The 22244-nt window shown below is 33.5% G+C and overlaps 5 protein-coding genes across 8 annotated transcripts; 3 read left to right on the plus strand and 2 right to left on the minus strand.

Moving 5' to 3' along the window:
• Window positions 1-449: 449 nt before the first annotated feature.
• On the plus strand, window positions 450-3256 carry LOC124442422 (potassium channel subfamily K member 1-like). The gene is made up of 2 exons (XM_046992918.1): window positions 450-833; window positions 2310-3256. The coding sequence occupies exons 1-2, from the start codon at window positions 524-526 to the stop codon at window positions 2963-2965; spliced, it is 966 nt and encodes a 321-aa protein (XP_046848874.1). The 5' UTR covers window positions 450-523; the 3' UTR covers window positions 2966-3256.
• Window positions 3239-20872, minus strand: LOC124442425 (N-alpha-acetyltransferase 40-like). 4 transcript variants are annotated; one of them, XM_046992922.1, is made up of 13 exons: window positions 8927-9315; window positions 7709-7771; window positions 6137-6231; window positions 5979-6023; window positions 5704-5754; window positions 5354-5406; window positions 5092-5187; window positions 4935-5003; window positions 4754-4843; window positions 4355-4438; window positions 4167-4204; window positions 3751-3790; window positions 3239-3600 (listed from the first exon to the last, which is right to left on the minus strand). In XM_046992922.1, the coding sequence occupies exons 1-13, from the start codon at window positions 8946-8948 to the stop codon at window positions 3498-3500; spliced, it is 849 nt and encodes a 282-aa protein (XP_046848878.1). In that variant the 5' UTR covers window positions 8949-9315; the 3' UTR covers window positions 3239-3497. The 4 variants fall into 4 exon arrangements, with proteins under 4 accessions (XP_046848878.1, XP_046848880.1, XP_046848879.1 ...); XM_046992924.1 differs by lacking the exons at window positions 7709-7771; window positions 8927-9315 and adding an exon at window positions 20862-20872 and having other exon boundaries at window positions 6137-6374; XM_046992923.1 differs by lacking the exons at window positions 7709-7771; window positions 8927-9315 and adding an exon at window positions 20862-20872 and having other exon boundaries at window positions 6137-6382.
• Window positions 6342-10361, plus strand: LOC124442421 (WD repeat-containing protein 74-like). Its single transcript, XM_046992917.1, has 10 exons — window positions 6342-6460; window positions 7094-7203; window positions 7275-7399; window positions 7542-7605; window positions 8039-8182; window positions 8631-8839; window positions 8984-9039; window positions 9294-9436; window positions 9711-9764; window positions 9850-10361. The coding sequence occupies exons 1-10, from the start codon at window positions 6418-6420 to the stop codon at window positions 10012-10014; spliced, it is 1113 nt and encodes a 370-aa protein (XP_046848873.1). The 5' UTR covers window positions 6342-6417; the 3' UTR covers window positions 10015-10361.
• LOC124442420 lies at window positions 10166-17922 on the minus strand. The gene is made up of 13 exons (XM_046992916.1): window positions 17670-17922; window positions 17282-17422; window positions 17111-17198; window positions 16901-16980; window positions 16787-16826; window positions 16612-16718; window positions 16431-16534; window positions 16115-16297; window positions 13571-13655; window positions 13435-13483; window positions 13172-13272; window positions 13012-13095; window positions 10166-10400 (listed from the first exon to the last, which is right to left on the minus strand). The coding sequence occupies exons 1-13, from the start codon at window positions 17727-17729 to the stop codon at window positions 10359-10361; spliced, it is 1164 nt and encodes a 387-aa protein (XP_046848872.1). The 5' UTR covers window positions 17730-17922; the 3' UTR covers window positions 10166-10358.
• On the plus strand, window positions 18650-22201 carry LOC124442423 (beta-soluble NSF attachment protein-like). The gene is made up of 10 exons (XM_046992920.1): window positions 18650-18881; window positions 19350-19429; window positions 19503-19622; window positions 19991-20037; window positions 20147-20224; window positions 20548-20603; window positions 21094-21178; window positions 21397-21570; window positions 21649-21699; window positions 21906-22201. Exons 1-10 carry the CDS (start codon window positions 18793-18795, stop codon window positions 22002-22004), a joined length of 879 nt encoding a protein of 292 aa, XP_046848876.1. The 5' UTR covers window positions 18650-18792; the 3' UTR covers window positions 22005-22201.
• The last annotated feature ends 43 nt before the right edge of the window (window positions 22202-22244 follow it).

Raw genomic sequence — 22244 nt, forward strand, 5'->3', positions numbered from 1 at the left:
CTTTAGCTCAGTTTTTACTATATTTCTCAATTTTTGTCACCAGACAATACAAAAAGAACATGTCTTCCTCAACTATTTACCACCAATGATGCAAGGAACTCCAATCCATAAAACAAAAGACAATGTTCATAATTTCAAGAGTAAATTAGCTAAAAAAGTGAGTGAACTTTTCACTAAAGTATTGATCATTAAAGACAATAACATTTTTTTCCATTCCTGTTAGGGATAGATGAAATGAGAAGAAAATGAAAACAGTATAGATTTATTACATAAACGTTTAGGTATTTCAATCTACAAAACCAATTTCTTTCTTTAATCCAAGGGCTATAAAAACATATCAAAAGTACTTTACAATTCTGCTTGGCAACTCAAACATCATTCTATTTTGCATATACAGCACCGTTAAACATCTCATAAATATTTATGATATGCAGCAAGCTTGAAGCCACTCGAGCAGCCACAACAGGTCTTATATAACACATACATCAATCGTCCGACATTTCTTGATCCCAAAGTAGCGGCGATGGAGAAGGGAACGATTCGCTTGTTGCTTTTTTTTCTCTTTTACGTGTTCTACTTGTGCATGGGTTCGTTAATATTCACTACTTTAGAAGCGCCAGTCGAAGAGCAAGAAATAAATAAATTAAGGCAACTTAGGGAACGCTTTCTAAACAAGAACCGATGCGTGAATGACGAAGATTTATTGAACTACGTAATGAACATACTCAAGGCTACAAAACATGGCGTAAAACCTGTTCGCAATTTGACTGATGTATTAAGTTGGAATTATGCAAGCGCTTTTCTGTATTCGGGCACATTAGTTACGACAATTGGTGAGTAACTATGAATATATTGTCGTTATTGAATGCAATCAACAACTCTATGTTCTTGTATGTGTATCTATCATATTTTCGTATATTAGTAGCCACTTTTTTGGACTATAGATTTTTGACAACTTATAGTGATGATTAGTTTTAGTTCTTAATGTTTGTTCGCAAACGAGACTTATAAAGAAAGTTTGTATTTTACTATTAGAAAAGTTTCTATATGCTCATTCAAGGCAGTCTGACAACAAGGATTTTTGCAATGCTATGTGAAGCGATCTCGTAAAAAGATTAATATATATTGATTACTTTTTGTAAGCTAATAGCATTCACAAAAAAATCTTATATCAATTGAATAATCAGTAATGTTCGTTTTACGTATATTTAAATCCTAATTTGCGTTGCTTTGACTAAACATTTAAACATGATTGTATATGAATCTGTCGACAAAATTTTTGACTTATCCTTTGTAATTTTACACTGCCAGTTCTAAAACTTCTTCTAGCTCTACAGGGCGGCCCTAAGCAACAATGAAGTTTCTAAGATTAAATATTATATGACCTCCGCATGCTTCCTCCCCCCGTATACACATTGTTAAAAAACTGGAAATACTTTCTACGAAATGATTCACATTTTCTCGTTATTAGCTGTGGGAAACAGCACACACTAAAATCTCATTTTTTTTCTAATTTATGCTTCCTATTGAAAAAAGCCATTTTTATAATGGATTGGGAATTCTCTGATAACAAATATTGTTGTTATATGGAAGCATATCAGTACAATCTTTGTAGAAATCACGGATATTTTTGGCAACTTGTACTCATGGTATATGTAACTACCAACAGCTAAAAGGTTTAAAATTGCTCCTTTATTATAAATTCTACCACGACATTTTAATCCCTCAACGTTTTTTTCGCCTTGAACACTGATTATTCAGTTATGGTTGATAACGCTTATCCTAAATAAATCATCAAATGCATAAATTAATTTTTTCGACGACAGAATGCAAAACCGTATATATTAAACGAAAACAAAACATTGCATAAGGTGCATCGGTACAAATGAATTTTCAGGCTGGTATATCATGTTTTTGAAGAATGATTTTGCCCAAAAACAAATTTAAAGATACAAGATAAGTTGTTAAAATAAGTAAACTGTACCTTGAGAAACAACAAGAAACTTTATCATTTAAATCATAAAATACGCCGACTCAAAGGCAGGTGTTACAAAACAGATTTTAAAAAATAACGAAATTCTCCACCTTTAGACAACAATACAACGCGTGCGCTAATTGATTATTTACCTTGCGTTGGTTTGTAATGCTCTCAAAAATTGGGTGTTTTTCACTTGAATTAGACTTTCTGAATGAGGTTGCTAAACAATAGTGTCTAGCTGTCATCGACTTCAACAGTTGCTAGTTGTCCAGACAGTCTTATTCAATTACTTATTTATAAAATTTCCAATTTTGCTTTAACTATTATATAGGATATGGTGACATTGCGCCATTGTCGGATAATGGTAAAATCTTTACCATTATATTTGCTCTGTTTGGCATACCAATGACAGCTGTTTTGCTTACTGCAATTGTTGAGAGAATGTTGGCTGCCTTTGATCTCATAGAGACCTGGATGTCAAAGCATTTCTTTACTCAACCCAATTTCCCCAAGACTGTTGCACGCGCGGTCAACGTTGCCATTCTAGTGATGATCATTGTCTCAATGATAGCTCTACTTCCTGCGCTGTTTTTCATGCTCACAGAGGACTGGGGCTATTTTGAGTCACTCTATTTCTGTTTTATAACGCTAACAACAGTCGGTTTGGGTGATTACACACCTGGTGACGGCAACAGATGGCGTGGAAGTCGATACAGAGATGTCTATAAAATCCTGTGTGTCGTTTATTTTCTCATTGGTCTGTCGTTTATCGTGTTGATACTGGAAATGTGTGCAAGAGTACCAGAAGATCACCCGGGAATGTTGTTCAGCTGCCATAAACCAATGTTAGGAGGCGAAGAGGAAAATGAATTGAAATTGTTGCGAAGGTCAAAGAACCCCGAAATGTATGGCACAAATGAAGACGATCGAAGAAACTCAAGTCAGTATCAATTACTTGACACTGAAGACGTTAAGGAGAAATCTTAACATTGTTAAAAGTGTATAAATGCTTTAAAGATTTTAAGAATTATAAAATGTAAAGCCTTTTTTTCATGTGTCACCGCCGATTTTTGGTGGAAGTTGTTAAACATGCTAAAACACGACAAATGTAACGCTCCAGTACATTGTGCTGTTGTCAGACGAAGAATTTTGTTTGAAAGAAAAGACTTACTGTTTTACTGGCGGTAATCGTCGCCCACACATGAAAAACAGGCTTTTTAAGAGATATTCTATGAAATTATATTAACATAATTCTCAGAATCAATGTTCAACCTAACACCTGGGGTTTCGACTTTATTTTTTTTTACTTTTATGAAAATGACGCAAGTTCTTAGAAAACGTGCATCGAGGAAGAAATTTTAGAACCAAGACACACAATTCTCGCTACATAGCTACGTCCACTTCTTCTGTGTTTCACAGAAACTTTGATTTTGCCAAATATGAAATGAGTAGGATCCAGGACAATGTCAATTTATCGAAGAGTAACAACGTCTTGAAATATACAACATCGATGGTCTTATTATGACGAAGATTTTGAGACAGGTCGGCTCAATATTTCATAGCAATAATCTTCGGGGTTTAGTGGATCATAATATCGAGGCGACGTCTCGTCGTTTTCAAACCTAAATCAAGTCAAATTTCTTATTTATCAAATCGTAGATAAGGAAGTAAAAAAGATCCTTGGGAAACAAAGCTAGAGAACACAGAAAACAAACTACGATGATTTGAGAGTTGATAGTAGTGAAAAGGTTGAATTACCAGAACATACGTACTTTAAAAGTTTCGTAAAAAAATCCATTGCTTTTTCATTATCTGTATAGATAGGAAAATCATTTAAAAATATGCGTAATTAAGGCATAATAGTTTTAATCGTAGATTTAAACTTTAACTTACGTGAGAGACTAAACTAGCTATTTATTTTGTATTCATATGAAGTTAAGAAAGACGACCCTACACTCTGTTTTCATCTGGAGCAAAACGAGAACGCTACATGAAGAAGCTCTGCAAAATTACAATCGCTTTCAAAATAAAATCAACTGGGCAGAGCTGAATACATGAATAAATCCACAATTAGCGTTCTAGTTTCGTCCCTGGGGAAAAAATATCCAAAATGACTTCAACACTTAAATAGAGCGCTCTTGGGAAGAATAAAAGTTAATTTCCCATCAAAAACGATAACAATTTGTACCTTTGAAAACAGTAACCATAACCTTTTTCATTTTATATCTAAAGAAAAATTGAAACGCAAAACTACACTCAACTCACTTTCCCTGAGTTAAACATATGGAAAACCTCACTCTAGACATAATTTAACACTTTGGGTTCGAGTGGAGACGACGGCTAAAGTGTTAAGTTACTTGAATGAGTTACAGTTACCTGTGCGCCAGTAATTGTAAAATTTGCATAAGAAACTTGCCAAGTCCTCTATTCCTCACACTCTTGTCCAGCTGAATTTCATAGCTGAATAAAAAGGTACAGGGTCTTACTTTAAACCATCAAATCAAAACTTGAAATTAACGGTCTCGTTACCAGGAAATAAAACGGTCATTTGATAGCAATGATAGGAAGGAGGGAGATATAAGTTAGATAATAAAGTTGCCAGGTATTGAAACTGATCACAAACTTTCAAAAGTGAACAATAAAAAAACAAATCAAATGATCATGAAACAAAAAAAATACATATCTTCAACGTATGCCACATCAAACAACTTTCAACTCTTTTAAAGTTATAGGAAAACATCTCAAATCTTATGTTAATTGAGTCAATATACTCACCAGTAGAGGACTTCCACATCATTATCAAGATCAAATCGAAAATGTGAAAGACCAACAGATTTTCCATTTTCATCAGCAGCAATCAAGTACCTTGAATGAACAATACAGAGATGATGAACTTATGTAAATAGTTTCAGTATCTATGTATTAGCAATAAAAGAAACAGAATTTATACACAAACCATGCATTATCTTCACTCATTTCTTCATGTTTCTTCTTGTCATTCCAACCCCAAGATGACTTTTCATACCTTTAAAAGAAATTTGCACAAAACTTTAATTCAAGGAGAAATACTTAAACATTTTCAAGCATTTTTGAATTGATTAAGTTGAACTTACAACACTTGCATGTTGGTTTTGGTAAGTTGAAAAGCCCAGTCAAAATCATCCTTGTTCATGTCACATATCTTGATACATTTTATTGAAACTTTCAGACTAAATACAAATTATCTTTAAGAGTCATTTGAAGACTAAAATTAAGAAAAGAAAGTATAAAAAATCTGCCATAAAATAGTGCGATTGCCAACAGCTTTTTCTTTGTTGGAAAAACAAGATTTTCAAAAGGAGAAGTTCACAATTATCAAGCACAATAGATGCGTACCCATTTCTATCATATTTAGTAAATGGACTGAGTGGTTTCATGAGATCATCAACCTAAAAATTAAATACAATGAAGTCCATTACCCTTATGTCATTTGAGAGGAAAATTTGTGGTTAAGACATCACATCAAACATATTAAAAATTTTTATAACTGGTAAAGGCTTTTGCAATATATACGTAAAGGTTTTTGCTTAGTGTAAATGACTTAGCAAAGAAAGTTTTTCTTGTATGGAAAACATAATATAACAGATGATAGAAGAGCAATTTGGACAGGTGTTAGTAATTTTGATGGAAGACAACATCTGCAAACATCAGGAATTGTCAAAACAGTATTCTTCTTTTAGACTTACATTGTTGGCAGCATCCACAATCAATTGTGCAGCAGAAATCTTTGCTTGTTCCTTGAAAAAAGCTCTTAAATGTTACAAAATTCTACAATGTTAAAACAAGGCAGATTTTTAAGTTTTTAACAGGCACTAAATGGGCAATATTATGCTGGTTTATAGATAAAAATTTAATATTAAATAGAATTATGAAGTCAGTGTTGCAATACCTTGTCTGTGAGTCATAAGAAAAAGAAACTATGGCCAAGAAAGAAAATGGGAATCAACTGAATGAATTATACCTCTTTTCTTTTCAATTTCTTTTCTTTCCCTTTGCCAGACTTTTTCTGTACAGTAAATATGTTAGATAAATCATCATATGTTAACTTTGATTATAATTAGATAATAAACAAATAATATCCATCATTCATTAAAATCAATGTCTGATTACCAAGATTACCTTCATGTCTTTAGCTTTTGTTATGGCCGAGCTGGTGAAGCTACAATACTTCAAAACCCGTTTTAAGATGATGTTTTCAATGTTTTCAAAAAGATCTGATGATGTAAAGACATGTATTTTACAACTATTTATAGTAAGATTGTTTTAAAATAACAACGATAAAGAATAAACTACATAAAATTTCCCGCCAAATAATTATGTCAAATACTTCGTTATTTATCGTTACTCTTCGTTATAGCTCGTCCCCTCCTGACGGATGCATATTATCCATAGCAACCAACATGGCAGATGTTTGGGTTGGAGGGGAAACCGGAATTTTAAAAGGTTTGTGTGCATTTTATAATGATATATTGGTGATGGAAATGTTTATTTAGGTTGAGTCTTATTTCACCTACCACCTTATGTTATTTCATTTAATTTTCGGCTCGTGTTGCGTTACTTTCATTATCGAATTTTAAGAAATGAATTTAAGATTGAAAAGAATCTATTTTCCATAATAAATATTTTGTAGTGTATGGTAAAATTTCTTATTTGTCAAACTTATATCATAAGAAAGTCATAAATATTGTATAATCGTGACATTTTCATTATAAAATAAATTATCCAGGCTAAGGGAGGGGACTGCGCACAAAGCACCCCTCTGGGATTCCAGACTTCAAATTAAGTCATTGCTGCCCTTCAGATAATACTCAAAAAATTAATCATTTTACTGCCCTAAAATTATTAGTAATGAGTAACATTTTCCCTATCCTTTAGACTGCTATTCTGCCCACTTCACACTTTTTTGCACAACAATTCTGCCCTAGAGATCTTGGCAAAATGTGCCATTTTAAGCAGTCTGCTTTCCCTTAACTTGATCAATCTACAATCCAAACCAAACACTGATGAAACACAAATCCATTGTACAAATATCCTAAGTATAACCTTAAACTGCAACTTCACATTCTGTTCACAAAGGAGTTGATTTGAACAAAAAAACATTTCAAAACTATGGTGATATTGCAAATGCTGAAAAAGAAGTTGATGAAATCTGTCGAATGTGTTGGTTTGATGACGAAGAGAGAAAAGTATTGTGTGAATTATTTTCATATAAAAATACCTGTTATATAGTTGGTTTTTATTTAACTTTTTATTTTAGATTTGTATGGGCATTAGATCTGGAGTTTGTAAAATTTTTGATGTGGATGTGGGAGATTTTATTGATGAGAGAAAGTGCTTTGATCAAAGTGATGGACGCATTGTGGGATTAGACAGAAATGAAAGGTAAGTTTTGAAAGCGAAAATGATTTTAGTTAACATAGAGATAACATGTTATAGATTGTTGTATGTTGATCATTTCTATATGCATTATATATTTAAATCACATGCGTTTCTATATTGTTGATATTTATGATGGATCTTTCAGAGCTTTGATGGTTTGCTGTGAAAATGGAATCATGAGAATATTTCATGATTCTAGTGAAGCCAAGGTAATCATTTTGAGATTTGGTTTGATCATTATTTAATACGTAATTTATAATGAAGTTGAAAAGAGGGGAAATTAGGATGATCAAAATCTATTGCGTCGCCTACCTGACTTTTTATTCCCACTATGTAAATATTTTTGTGTTTGCTGACTTTGCTGACAAAGGATTTCTAAAGAATTGAATAATGGTAATCTTTTAGAATTTATTTAACGCAAGTAAATCTACAGGTTGCTCATGCTACTTAGAAAAACAATATGATAAATGTTTGTAAATATTTTCAAACCATTTTGTGTGAGTCAAAAGCGAATATCATTGATTTTTGTTGGTTATGGAAATTCCCCCACCCCCACACTATCCCTGATAAATCTTCCCCCACTACTATCCCTGAAAAATTTTTCCCTGGTTGGTGAATGTGATGTTTTGTCGTTATTTTCAGACAGATGTAAAAGTGGGCAGCCATATTGCTCGAATGAGAATAAATCCATTTGAAAAATGTCAAGTTGCCACTGGTGGTAACGAAAATGTACTTAAACTGTGGGATCTTAACAGACCTGAAAAACCATTGTTTAAAGCCAAAAATGTAAAACATAATTCTTTAATCTTAAGCACTTTTGTACAATTTATTCATATTTCTATGATTACCAAACTAATTTTCGTACCAATTGAAATAGTGGATTTTTAAGTGGATTGTCAAATTTTTGAGTTTTGTTTTTAAAACAAAACATACTTAACATAAGATATTCATCTTGAAGTCTATATTTGATATAAAAGATAGAAGACAATGATTTAGGGATATTGTCATTTCTATTTTTTCTAAAATATTAAAGATGGATATTTCACTAGAAGTATGTTTGGTTATATGCTTAATGAAATTTTCGTCTGGTTTAATATGTTTATACTGCATGTTTATGCAATATATTATTTACTCAATCTTTCCATCGTTCGTAAATTCATAATCTGTTTTAGATGAATTGTCATAACTGTGATGTTAATCTTGAAGTTTTTAATGTGTGTGAAATTTTCTTTAGGTTCGTAATGATCACTTGGATTTGCAGGTTCCTGAATATGTTAAAGACATTGCATTCCTCTCGTCCCCAGGCTCCCTCCCAAGAATCATCGTTGCAAATATTTATCATAAACTACGTGTTTATGATCCAGAAGCTCAAAAACGTCCTGTACTTGATTTTAGTTACGAAGAATCACCGATAACTTGTGTTGCCCTTCCATCGCATGAACGGTACTTAATTTTCTTAAACGATGTTTGATAAATAGACAACCAGTTTTATTGTAAAATAGTTTGATCCTTGTAGTTAGTACTTTATACCTTGGGTTGTAGAAGAGGACATAATGAATTTCTAAACTTTATGTTTCATTTTGTTAGATTTGTTGTAGTTGGCAATGCTCTTGGTGAAATGGCTGCAATCGATATAAGAAATGGTCAGTTCATCTCACCCACCCCTCCCTCCCTCACTTCCATGTTAAAGTGGGTTTCATATTCGCAAAATTAGGATGGGGAAATAGGGGATGTGGGGGGATAACAGGTTTTTCATTCTATATTAGCTACAGTGAATTCTAAAAACTGGAAATAGCAAAGTCGGTGAAATTGTGATCTTAACTCAGTAAAACTGTGCTCAAATTTTGAGCATTAGTTTATTTGTAACCGGGTCTTTTTACTATTCTTTATTTAAAAGGCAAAAATCTTGGTTCGTTTAAATTCTTTTCTGGTACCATTAATGACATTTATTGTCATCGTTCTGAGCCACTGGTCGCCTCTTGTGGTCTGGATAGATTTCTTCGTGTTCATCACATGGAATCTCGAAAACTTCTCAACAAGGTAAATAAAATGTTCACAAATAACTAGTTTTCAGAATTTTTGATATTCTAAACAAAAATTTGTTGACATATATATGACCGTTGTAATCGTTGATTTTAACATAAGATCTCGTAGAAATATCAACAATGTATTAATTTCTATGAGATTTTTCGTTCATGTAGTAGTTTATCGAAAGTTTCATACATTTTGTAGTAAACATACGTTGCAAAGTTTTTGTATGCTGTGGTAAAAAAAGTTCACGTTATATAAGCTGGAACACTTTTTTATACTTTAGATTTATATGAAATCGCGATTGAATTCAGTTTTGTTTTCGAAAAATGCTAAGAAGGTAAGATCGAAAAGGGTTTTTATAGCAAAAGTTGTGTTATGTTTAAGTTTGTCAAATATTGGTAATTTCATCTTCCCTTCTATAGTCTGGCGAGAAAGCTAATTTGGGCAAAAGAAAACAAGACAAGGAGATTGGGGACGACTACGACGGTGACGAAGATGACATCTGGAGAAATATGAGTGTTGTAAAAGATGATGTTATCGAGAAAAAGACTAAACCTAGCGGTGGTAATGAGGATAGAGAGGGATAAAGTGCTTAATACCTTCAAAACTTTTACCACGTCTGGCCTAAAATAGCATAACTTTAATGTAGACAGTATTTTAAAGTAGATAAATGCCATTTAGCTGTAGCGCAAACTTTGTTGTGGACCTTATTTTACGGAAAAGTTTAAGAGAACCCTGTCTTCCTAACAGCTTTCCCATTGAACTTCATTTGCATATAACGAAATACATTGTGATTTAGAAATGGAGTAACTTGATGATGATAAAGTAATAATTATTTTTATACTTAAAAAAATTATAAATAATTAATATAGTTCTCTATCTTTCTAACGAAACATGTAATTATAAATGAAATAAATGTAAATGTTAATGTTTAGTTGTCGAGAATGGTATCTTTGAAAAGACATTCCTCAGCCTACAAAATTATGAAAAAATGACAAATCCCTCTAGCAAGCGCACTTATCATGCTGTTAGGAAAAACAATGAGATGACTATGGTGTTTTGATGACTATTGTGTTGAGATGACTATTGTGTTGAGATGACTATGGTGTTGTGATGACTATAGTGTTGAGATGACTATGGTGTTGTGATGACTATGGTGTTGTGATGACTATGGTGTTGTAATGATTATGGTGTTGTGATGACTATGGTGTTGTGATGACTATGGTGTTGTGATGACTATGGTGTTGTGATGACTATAGTGTTGTGATGACGATAGTGTTGAGATGACTATGGTGTTGTGATGACTATGGTGTTGTGATGACTATGGTGTTGTGATGACTATAGTGTTGTGATGATTATGGTGTTGTGATGACTATGGTGTTGTGATGACTATGGTCTTGTGATGACTATGGTGTTGTGATGACTATGGTGTTGTGATGACTATGGTGTTGTGATGACTATGGTGTTGTGATGACTATGGTGTTGTGATGACTATGGTGTTGTGATGACTACAGTGTTGTGATGACTATGGTGTTGTTGATGACTATAGTGTTGTGATGACTATGGTGTTGTGATGACTATGGTGTTGTGATGACTATGGTGTTGTGATGACTATAGTGTTGTGATGATTATGGTGTTGTGATGACTATGGTGTTGTGATGACTATGGTGTTGTGATGATTATGGTGTTGTGATGATTATGGTGTTGTGATGACTATAGTGTTGTGATGACTATGGTGTTGTGATGACTATGGTGTTGTGATGACTATGTTGTTGAGATGACTATAGTGTTGTGATGACTATGGTGTTGTGATGACTATGGTGTTGTGATGACTATGGTGTTGTGATGACTATAGTGTTGTGATGACTATGGTGTTGTGATGACTATAGTGTTGTGATGACTATGGTGTTGTGATGACTATGGTGTTGTGATGACTATGGTGTTGTGATGACTATGGTGTTGTGATGACTATAGTGTTGTGATGATTATGGTGTTGTGATGACTATAGTGTTGTGATGACTATGGTGTTGTGATGACTATGGTGTTGTGATAACTATGGTGTTGTGATGACTATGGTGTTGTGATGACTATAGTGTTGTGATGACTATAGTGTTGTGATGACTATGGTGTTGTGATGACTATGGTGTTGTGATAACTATGGTGTTGTGATGACTATGGTGTTGTGATGACTATAGTGTTGTGATGACTATAGTGTTGTGATGACTATAGTGTTGAGATGACTATGATGTTGTGATGACTATGGTGTTGTGATGACTATGGTGTTGTGATGACTATGGTGTTGTGATAACTATGGTGTTGTGATGACTATGGTGTTGTGATGACTATGGTGTTGTGATGACTATAGTGTTGTGATGATTATGGTGTTGTGATGACTATGGTGTTGTGATGACTATGGTGTTGTGATGATTATGGTGTTGTGATGATTATGGTGTTGTGATGACTATAGTGTTGTGATGACTATGGTGTTGTGATGACTATGGTGTTGTGATGACTATGGTGTTGAGATGACTATAGTGTTGTGATGACTATGGTGTTGTGATGACTATGGTGTTGTGATGACTATAATGTTGTGATGACTATGGTGTTGTGATGACTATGGTGTTGTGATGACTATGGTGTTGTGATGACTATGGTGTTGTGATGACTATGGTGTTGTGATGACTATGGTGTTGTGATGACTATGGTGTTGTGATGACTATAGTGTTGTGATGATTATGGTGTTGTGATGACTATAGTGTTGTGATGACTATGGTGTTGTGATGACTATGGTGTTGTGATAACTATGGTGTTGTGATGACTATGGTGTTGTGATGACTATAGTGTTGTGATGACTATAGTGTTGTGATGACTATAGTGTTGAGATGACTATGATGTTGTGATGACTATGGTGTTGTGATGACTATGGTGTTGTGATGACTATGGTGTTGTGATGACTATGGTGTTGTGATGACTATGGTGTTGTGATGACTATGGTGTTGTGATGACTATGGTGTTGTGATGACTATAGTGTTGTGATGATTATGGTGTTGTGATGACTATGGTGTTGTGATGACTATGGTGTTGTGATTATTATGGTGTTGTGATGATTATGGTGTTGTGATGACTATAGTGTTGTGATGACTATGGTGTTGTGATGACTATGGTGTTGTGATGACTATGGTGTTGAGATGACTATAGTGTTGTGATGACTATGGTGTTGTGATGACTATGGTGTTGGGATGACTATGGTGTTGTGATGACTATGGTGTTGAGATGACTATGGTGTTGTGATGACTATGGTGTTGGGATGACTATGGTGTTGAGATGACTATAGTGTTGAGATGACTATGGTGTTGTGATGACTATGGTGTTGGGATGACTATGGTGTTGTGATGACTATGGTGTTGTGATGACTATGGTGTTGTGATGACTATGGTGTTGTGATGACTATGGTGTTGTGATGACTATGGTGTTGAGATGACTATAGTGTTGTGATGACTATGGTGTTGAGATGATTATGGTGTAGGGATGATTATGGTGTTGGGTTAACAACGTTACAGAAGTTATTTAGACAACGAACTTGCCTGATCATGACTTGTTTTGTGAATATCTTCATACAGCTTAATAAGAGCTTCAGGCAGCATAACTTTCGTCACATAGTTAAGATACTACATATGTAATACGATGTAGCTTATTTGATGAGACATAAACAAAAATATTATATTGGTATCTATTTATGAATACCTTTGGTCCTTTGTAACAGAACATGGAAATCAAAGCATTCATGATACATTCATGTTGCTCTTCATTAAAGTGTGCCATTCCAACTTGGAAGTTTAAATCGTCTACGAATAGTAATCATAATTTTAAAAAGATATTTCTACTTATTTTCTGTCACATAAATTTATTCTGATTCTCGATCAAATTTTGGTTGTTCCTCTCTCTTTTTCAAGAGCAGTATTTTCTTGAGTATTTATACAATTAACCCAATATCTGATCATTTTTACCTCTAAGCTTTCCACCTTTTTTATAATCTTCATGACGTCGACAATACACCTGGAAAACAGAAACTAGAAAGTCACCGAACTGTCTGAAGTCATCAATTCACCAAGATGATCGCTGTATGTCTTTATTTTCACAAACCTCGCCACGAAATATGGTTCGTAAATATGTTTCCATCTGGCGAATTAAAAATCTTAAATGATTATTATTCAAATCTTCAACCTTCCTGAAGTAGAAAAGGAACAGAATTACCATTACAATCGTAATAGCGTACAGGAAATGTAGAATATTTTTTGTGAGCTACATTGATAACGATGTTTTTATTGTATTAAATTTACAACGAACAACACGCATCTTATTTTCTAATATAAAAAAACAGAAAATAATGACTTACAAAATTCGGACGGCCAAACTGTCGGACATAGTATTGTATTTGTAGAATAGTTGCATTAAAATAGAAAGAAGATGCTCTAGGGGCATTTGTAAATCTTATTTTAGAAATCCAGAACGACTAATTATAAAGGCAGAAGGTGTAAGAGTGAATAAAAACCATTTTCGTGAAATAAAAGTAAAGCTTGGATATGAAATGCAATATACATACATACATACACAAAGTTGTAGAGAAAAATAAAACATCTCTAGCATTGTCGCGAATATTACGAGTGGTGTAACAAAATGTTGATGTGTTTGATATGCATTTGCAAAACAACTTAAGAAGACAAAGAACATGCCAAAAATATATGATTGAAAACTTGCTCAGTACCAATTTCAGAGGTCGCTCTGTCATAAATTGAGAATTAATCTGAGCATGCTTAGCCAACTCCGCCAACTCTCAAAGTTCATGGTCATGACAACAACCAACTGGATGTACTAGTTCCAATTATGGAGTAATTAGCTTGCTCAGTCACAAATTTTCAGACAAATCATCTGCGCATGCGCAGTCTGTTTGAGCATGCGCAGTCAACTTGACTAGCTGCCTAAGTTCATGGTTATGGCAAAGACCAACTGCATCTACTAGCACCGATTTTGAAGTAAATAGCATACTTAGTAACAATTTACCAGAGAAATCATCTGCGCATGCGCTCGAGCATGCGTAGTCCACTCGACTAATTGTTCATGGTCATGGCAACGACTAACTATATGTACTTGCACTACATTTGTGGCAATTAGCTCGCTTAGTAGCAAATTATCAAAGAAATCATCTGAGCATGCGCAGTAGTGACTTTAATAATACCACAACCTTCGTAAGGCCTTTGAATTTATGTATATAAATATAAAGCTAAATATATGGATAGTAGATGTCAACTAGCAGTGGAAGCCGGGTGCGATATGTATGCAGTGGCTTAGGGGCCCAGACGTTTCGGGTCGCGACCGCACTCTCCCTGCGTACCCCGAGCAAAGCCTATCGCAGGTGATCTCGGGGTCTGATGGGCGGAAGCTTGCTATTGCATCTCCCAAGTAGGATAGCGTGGAGGGGCCGAAATCTCCTACCGAAACGTTAACATGCGGCGTTCTAGTGCCTTACGCTTAAGAAGGTATCGGGAAGCATGGACCGAAAACGGGGTTTTTTGCTTTTCGAATTTTATCTTTTTGTTTACAAAATAATAAACCAATGTTCATAAAATAAACCAAGCAATGTTTCAATAACTTCTTCTGACACTGTGCCTTTTTCTCGCAAATGTAATTTAACATGTTTTATTCAATTTTTATTGGTTTATATCTTTCTGATTTAACTCTCTCGTTGACTGTTTCCCATGCACACGAGCAAACCATCTATGGGCTTTATGGATTATCTGGTTCCCTTAATTGACATGCGACGCTAAACTATCTCGGGGTAACGGGAGGCATGACCGAAAACGGGATTTTTTGTTTTCAAAATTTGTCTTTTTTCGTTAGAAGAATTCTTCTCATAAAAGAAACTAGAACATTCAAGGATACTGCAAAGGTTCAAACAACTTCTGCCTTTTTGACTTATAATTTAAACCAACTCTAAGCATGTTTATACGTTTTTTACTTATTACCTTTTACAATGTAACTTTCATGGAAAAAAGGGATTTACCTTACAATATTTTCATGATTCAATGTCGAAAGTAACTTCACTTCTCGAGTAATTTTGCAATTAAACAGTACACTTTTCGGATTCAAAGGACTTCTTTTGATTGCATAGAGACAGCCGTCCAGTTTTAGGGAGATTTCATCCATTAATAATAATAATAGTGATTAGTGATTAAAAGACAGCGAAAGCAACATGTAATAAAAATAGCAATTCAAAAATTTGTATGGCTTGCTTTTTTGCGCTTTATACAGCTGGAATCCGTCCTGGATATTCTTAAGTCACGCCGTAAAGGCCTGTAACAATCCTTACGAAAAAGTCATTAGCGCGACAACTTGTCAGTATTCAAGCTTTCATTCGATCGTTATGCTTTTTTCCAATCCAAAATGTTTAATATTTAGTGTTATTCTTTCTGCCTTTAAAATAAACGTTCTGAATAACTAGAATCAGATTCATAAATGCCCCAAAACTCAAAAGCATCTCCTACCCATTTTATTGCCACTATTCTACATGAACAATACTATGTCCGATCATTTGACTGTCCGAATTTTGTAATTTGATCTCGTATTTTTGACACGTGTGTCTACCGTCGGAAAGGTGGACTTCATTGATTTAAGGAGAACACATTTTACCTAACATCTTCTAAGCCATCAGGTTTTTGGTCGACATTGACAACCTCAGGAACTATAGCAGGCTGACCATTCTTGGCAAGACTTGATTTTCTAAACTCTTCAGTTTTACTTTGAACCAAATGCAAATCAATCTGTTCCACCGTTTGATAGGAAGAAGCTAATGCTAGTCTGGATTTCTTTGCACTGAAATGAAATTATCATATAGACCGTCAGCATATAAACTTCTTTAAGTTGAAAACATAAAATTTGTAATCAGGCTTCATATATTTTCTTTGCATAATAAAAATGCAACAATACACTAAAAATGTTATCTTACATTCGTCGAAGGGTAGTTTTCTTTCGTTTTACCGATGAACTTGTATGGTTTTCATCATTAAAATAATCACTTCTTTCATCTTCTTTCCTGCTGGCAATAGTTGTCTAAAGTAAAAATATGGCAGCGATGGTAGAACAAAGAATGAACAGGAGATTCAATGAAGATGTTTTACAAAGCAAACCTTTCCACACAGCTTGGTTTCAACATGCTGTACATTTGGATCTCCAGCAAGTTTTTTTACTCTTATTTCCAATATTTCTCGGAAAGTTGAATGACTTTTAAACTGTACTAACAAGAAAAATCAAATTGCATTACTTTTGTCATTTAAAATGGTAATCTTATCTTTCATGTTTTACCATCTTTCTTTGTAATTTTCTTTCCACAGAAACAATAATCCTAAATGAAAAGATGAAACTAAGTTTACTTTTTAACCCTACTTTTTCACCAAAAATTAACCAGTTTAAAATTACTTGTGATTTTGAAAGCAGAAAGCTTTGACCAGGAATAAAGGATCTTTTATGAAATTCATAGCTAAATTCTATGTCCATCACTAAAAAAATAATATTAAAAGCATTAGAGGTAAAAAATTTAAACAACCTATCTGTCCAGATTGAACTTTTATCCAAGTATTTTATAGTTATAAACACTGACAGGCTTCATTTTTCATGCAGTAAACATACATTTTCTGATTCCTCCATCATGTTTTGATGATAACAAAGAATTAGTTATTCGACTGATGATGACTGCTTTAAGATCTTTCATTATCATCTAACAAAACAATCATAAATTACAAGAAAACATGATGTATAAGTAGATTTCAAGTATCTAAACATAAAATCTCAATGTTTTACTTCAATATGCTTCTGCTGAAACCAATCCATAGGTTTTTCTTGGCTAACACTCTCTCCTTCAAAGAAGTTGGAATTTCCAATCCTCAAGGCTGTCTTGTCTTCAAGAACATACACATTCACAACAAGTAGATGCATACCAACCTGTAAAAAGCATTTGAACATTATGGTCAAAATTTTTCTTAATTCTACTCCAAATACAGAAATGATTTAAACTATTGATTCGTGGTTGATAGTTGAAAGTATATTTACAAATTAAAATTATAGTTGGATGACAAATATTGTTCACAAAATGCATATAATTTAAAACTTTTTAGGGCCATCCTTAAAAAATTTCTATTTATATAGCTGCCAACTGGCTTAGTGGCTTGTCTTCCTCAAATTATCTCACCATTACAGGTTGCATAATCTTCTTGTAAGCCCATTTTCCATCACTCAAAACAAATGTCATAACAAGCCTGTCTTGGAGAAATGACTTGTCTAGCTAAGTGAGGTCTTTTTTATTATTCGTGCACCTTGATGGCTAGAATCATTATGTTTATTTGGTTGAGTCGCATGGTGCCAGAATGGTGGTTGTATTCGTTTTCGTTGGTTTTATTTGTTAACAATGGCCGTCACTAACCACGAAATGTTGTCAGCACTGATATGTATATTACACTGGATAACGCACCATGTATAAAATACAGTAAGATAATTGAAGCCGGAAGTTGGCTCATCTGATTATGACCTTCGGGGGGGGTAACAGTTCCACTTTACTATACTTTTGTATTACAAAATCAAAGTTTTTGCGTTTTTATTCGTTCTACAAACTTTTGATTGGAGCAAAATTTTTGTAAAAGGGACAGAACAACCGGCAAAGATATTTAATCCTAAAAAGTTTGTCTTCTTGGCTTTATAATGGCAGAAAATGGAGATGGTGAAAGGTCGACCTGCATTGTTTTGAAACAAACTGGAGATTATATGATGCTGCTGCTTCTTAAAAAATGTAGAAATATTACAGAATCCTACTACTGCTGCCAAAATTTCATCTGCAATGACTTTTATGGAAGATTGCTACAAATTTACTTATTTATCAACACTTTGCAAGAATATCTACATTTAATTTTATCAACACTTTGTTATTCACATCGCTAATCTTATTTTTCAGTCGTTACAAAGCCAAAAAAACAGAGCTTCAGGGTTAAAACTCTAAATCGGTTTTCCTCTACATCTCATAAAATTTTTTCCTTAATCAGAAGTTTGTAAAAGGAATAAAAACGCGAAAACTGTGATTTTGTAATACAAAAGTATAGTAAAGTGGGACCGATACTCCCCATGAAGCCAGTAGCAAATGATCGAACTTCCGGCTTCAATTTTCGCGAAAAGATGCGTTGTCCAGTGTAATATATATATCAGTGATTTGTGGTTGTATAATGTGTATGACATAAAATGGATACGAGACATACATCTTGAACTAAAAGCAAAACAAAGAATTATCTTGGTAAAACCCGTTTGATATAGTAGATAACACGAAAATGTCAAATGAGAGGAAAGCTGCCGAGCTTATGGCTCAGGCAGACCAAAAATTCAAATCGTCACAAGGCTTTCTAGGTGGATTATTCGGGTGCGTTCATTGTGCTTTTATTCACTTATTAATATAGCTATTAAACTGATAATTTTTTACCCAACAATTGTTTTGTCAGTGTTTGCTTCTATACATTCAGGCTATCAGTCTGAACTTGTCATAAAGTGTAAGTTTGGAAATTTTATTCATTCCTAAAAAGTGTTTAATTTCACAGTGACGAGCTAAATATTTCAATTGCTAATCGTGAGGTGTTTTAAAGTCAGGCTACAAAGTTATTTCCTTTATCAAGTCTATCTAGTGGAATATCTTACTCATCATGATTGGATTGTTGATGAAAGCATTAGTTTTGCATTCAGAATAATAAGGAAATTATTGAAAATCTATCAATAAAATGTTTAATGAATCGATAATGAAGTAATAGTTAATAATAAAATTGATGTAGACTAATATGCCTCAATAAGCATCTAATGTCAAGGTTTTTTTTATATTTACTGTTTAACCATTTAGAGGTGAAACTAAAAAGCAAGATGCCGTGGACTTATATGTTCGAGCTGCAAATACTTATAAACTGGCAAAAAATTGGGGGGGTAATTTGCTATTATTTGCTATTGTTATCATAAAGAAATGCTGGAAATTCAGGGGCTTAAATTCCTTTTTTAGGTGCGGGAAATGCTTTTTGTCAGGCAGCACAGATTCAGATCAACTTCCTTAGGAATAAACATGAAGCTGCAACTCACTATGTTGATGCAGCAAACTGTTATAAGAAATCCGATAATAATGGTACAGTACCTCTGAAGTGTGCTGATGACTGTTCATTAGTTAATTAATTGTTTGCCCAGGTTAATTGTAATTATTGTAATGATATTGAGCATGTATAGTAAACAATGTACATGTAAAGTTTAGCTAGATAATATTGACTGTTGTGACAATCTCACACAACTGTGTTGTATTAAATATCCTTGTTAAACTTCAATCAATTGCTGCACCCCAAACAACATAACTGTGATCATTTTTATTATGTACATACAATCTTGTGTGAGGAAACATGTTTACAGTTTTTTGGTAAATTTATTTATTTGTATCATTGTAGTTGTAGCTTTTGAAATATATTTCTTTAACATTTTTTTTCATCAATTTTCGTTTTACAGAAGCAATCACCTGTTTGAAACAAGCCATTGATATTTATACTGATATGGTGGGTTTATTAAGAATTCAAGAAGTATACATGAAGAAGTACATTTTACAAATTATACAATTTTTATCTAACTTTGCTTTCATGATTATTAAAATGATGATTTTGCTAGGGTCGATTTACAATAGCAGCAAAACAACACATGGCAATTGCTGATATTTACGAAAGCAGTGTTATAGATCTGGAACAGGTATTTTTTAATGAAAATCATGTATAGTCTATAAGCTCTGTTGCTTCTTTGTGGATGTTTCCAAAGATTCAGTTGATTTCTGCTCTCACTATTTTTTTGATGTCTCATGCTGCTCAGCTCAAATCAAGGAGATTGAAAAAGTACATGCTGAATTTTTTGGAGCGAATTTGCTCTTTCAAAAAAATGTTACTGAATCAATAGTGCTTAAAAATTGAAACCATTTATTGTAAGAGAAACAGAAAGTAATAGAGAAACTGGGCTTTATTTATACTATGGAGCATTTAATTGATGAACTTTACAAATTTAAGTTTTTTATCTTGCAGGCCATTACCCACTATGAACAGGCTGCAGATTTCTATAGAGGAGAAGAATCAAATAGGTATTTATGAAGACTGTTCTTTATGAAACATTTTTATGTGAAGATCGATTAGTTTGAGAACTATACATCAGACTGCATTAACTTTTTTAAAGTTGGCTTTTGGACATTTTTTGTTTGTTGGAGAATTTGTGTTTTCTTGAGCTTAATTATGCTTGAATAAACTGTGCATTCTCAGATAATTTTTCCACTAATTTATGGCTAACCGAGCTATTCTCTCAAAAATCGGTGCTAGCGGACGTAATTAATAGTTGCCATGACCATGAACTCTGACAGTAGGGTAGAATCAACTGTGTATGCTTTGATGAAATTTATGTGACTTAGTGAGCCTGCTACTCTATGTTGACGCTGCCTACACTGCACTAACCTCATCAACAATCATTTCTTGCTCTTAAATTCGTTAACACGAATTTTATTAGTACATAAGTACATGATGTTATACATGTTGGTTTGTTTGGTTTTTACGTAACTTTTTTACGGCGATTTATTTTAGTTCTGCCAACAAATGTTCTTTGAAAGTAGCCCAGTATTCCGCTCAGATGGAGAACTACCAAAAAGCCATTGAAATATACGAACAAGTAATTTTTTTTATTCTTTGTTGCTGTCTCGCTGTTCAATCTATGACGTCTTGTTGGCACGTCAAATTTGGTCCCTAACACCAGTAACACCCAAAATGAATGTCAGAAATACCCACATTTACACAGTTTTAATCATTTATCTCAATCATACCATAACTCTCCAAAGTTCTCCAATGTTGTATAATAAAATAGAGTTATGTATAGCAATTGTTATTTAGGTTGCAGCTGATGCCATTGAAAGTTCGTTGCTAAAGTACAGTGCCAAAGAATATTTCTTCAAAGCCGCTTTGTGTCACATGTGTGTAGATGTACTGGAGGCACAGCGCGCCCTAGACAAATATTGTGACATGTATGCTGCATTTCAAGACACGAGAGAATGCAAATTGTTGAAGGTTGGAATTGTTGTTATCCTTCCAAACCTTTAGGTAGCTTTATGTTTATATAATATTGTTGACTGTTCGTGTTTTCAGGCACTACTTGATGCACAGGAGGAAGAAAACGTTGAAGCATTCACAGAAGCTGTGAGTAATGAACTTTTTTTATTTCGTCAATTTTGCACCTTAAATATGCTGTTTCAAAATAAATAGATGTTGATATTCTATATTTATCCGAATAATTTGCTTTTTAAACTAAAAATTTCATCCTTAAATGTTTCTCAATGTTTAATTCAAGAAGCGATTTTGCTTTGAACTTGTTTGTAGATTTTTTATTGAATGTTTTATTGCAGGTGAAAAACTACGATAGTATTTCAAGATTAGACCAATGGCTGACGACAATATTGCTTAAAATCAAGAAAGGAATTAGCGATGAACCAGAATTGAACTAAAAAAATTCCAATGAAGCTATGAATCATGTTTACCATTTACTTTTAGGTACATCCTTACATGTCCTCTGTAGGGAAAACCACAAACAATTCTCTTATAAAATATATTAATCAGAATTACACTGAGGAGGCAATTATTAACATCAATAATGTTGTCTGTTTATTGTTAAATAAAACTATTGTCTTCGTCTGCACTTTTACTCTTGACAAGGAATGAGTTTTTTGTTATTTTCTCAAGAAAAG

This window comes from Xenia sp. Carnegie-2017, unplaced genomic scaffold (assembly GCF_021976095.1).
Source record: "Xenia sp. Carnegie-2017 unplaced genomic scaffold, XeniaSp_v1 HiC_scaffold_20, whole genome shotgun sequence".
Lineage (NCBI taxonomy): Eukaryota > Metazoa > Cnidaria > Anthozoa > Malacalcyonacea > Xeniidae > Xenia > Xenia sp. Carnegie-2017.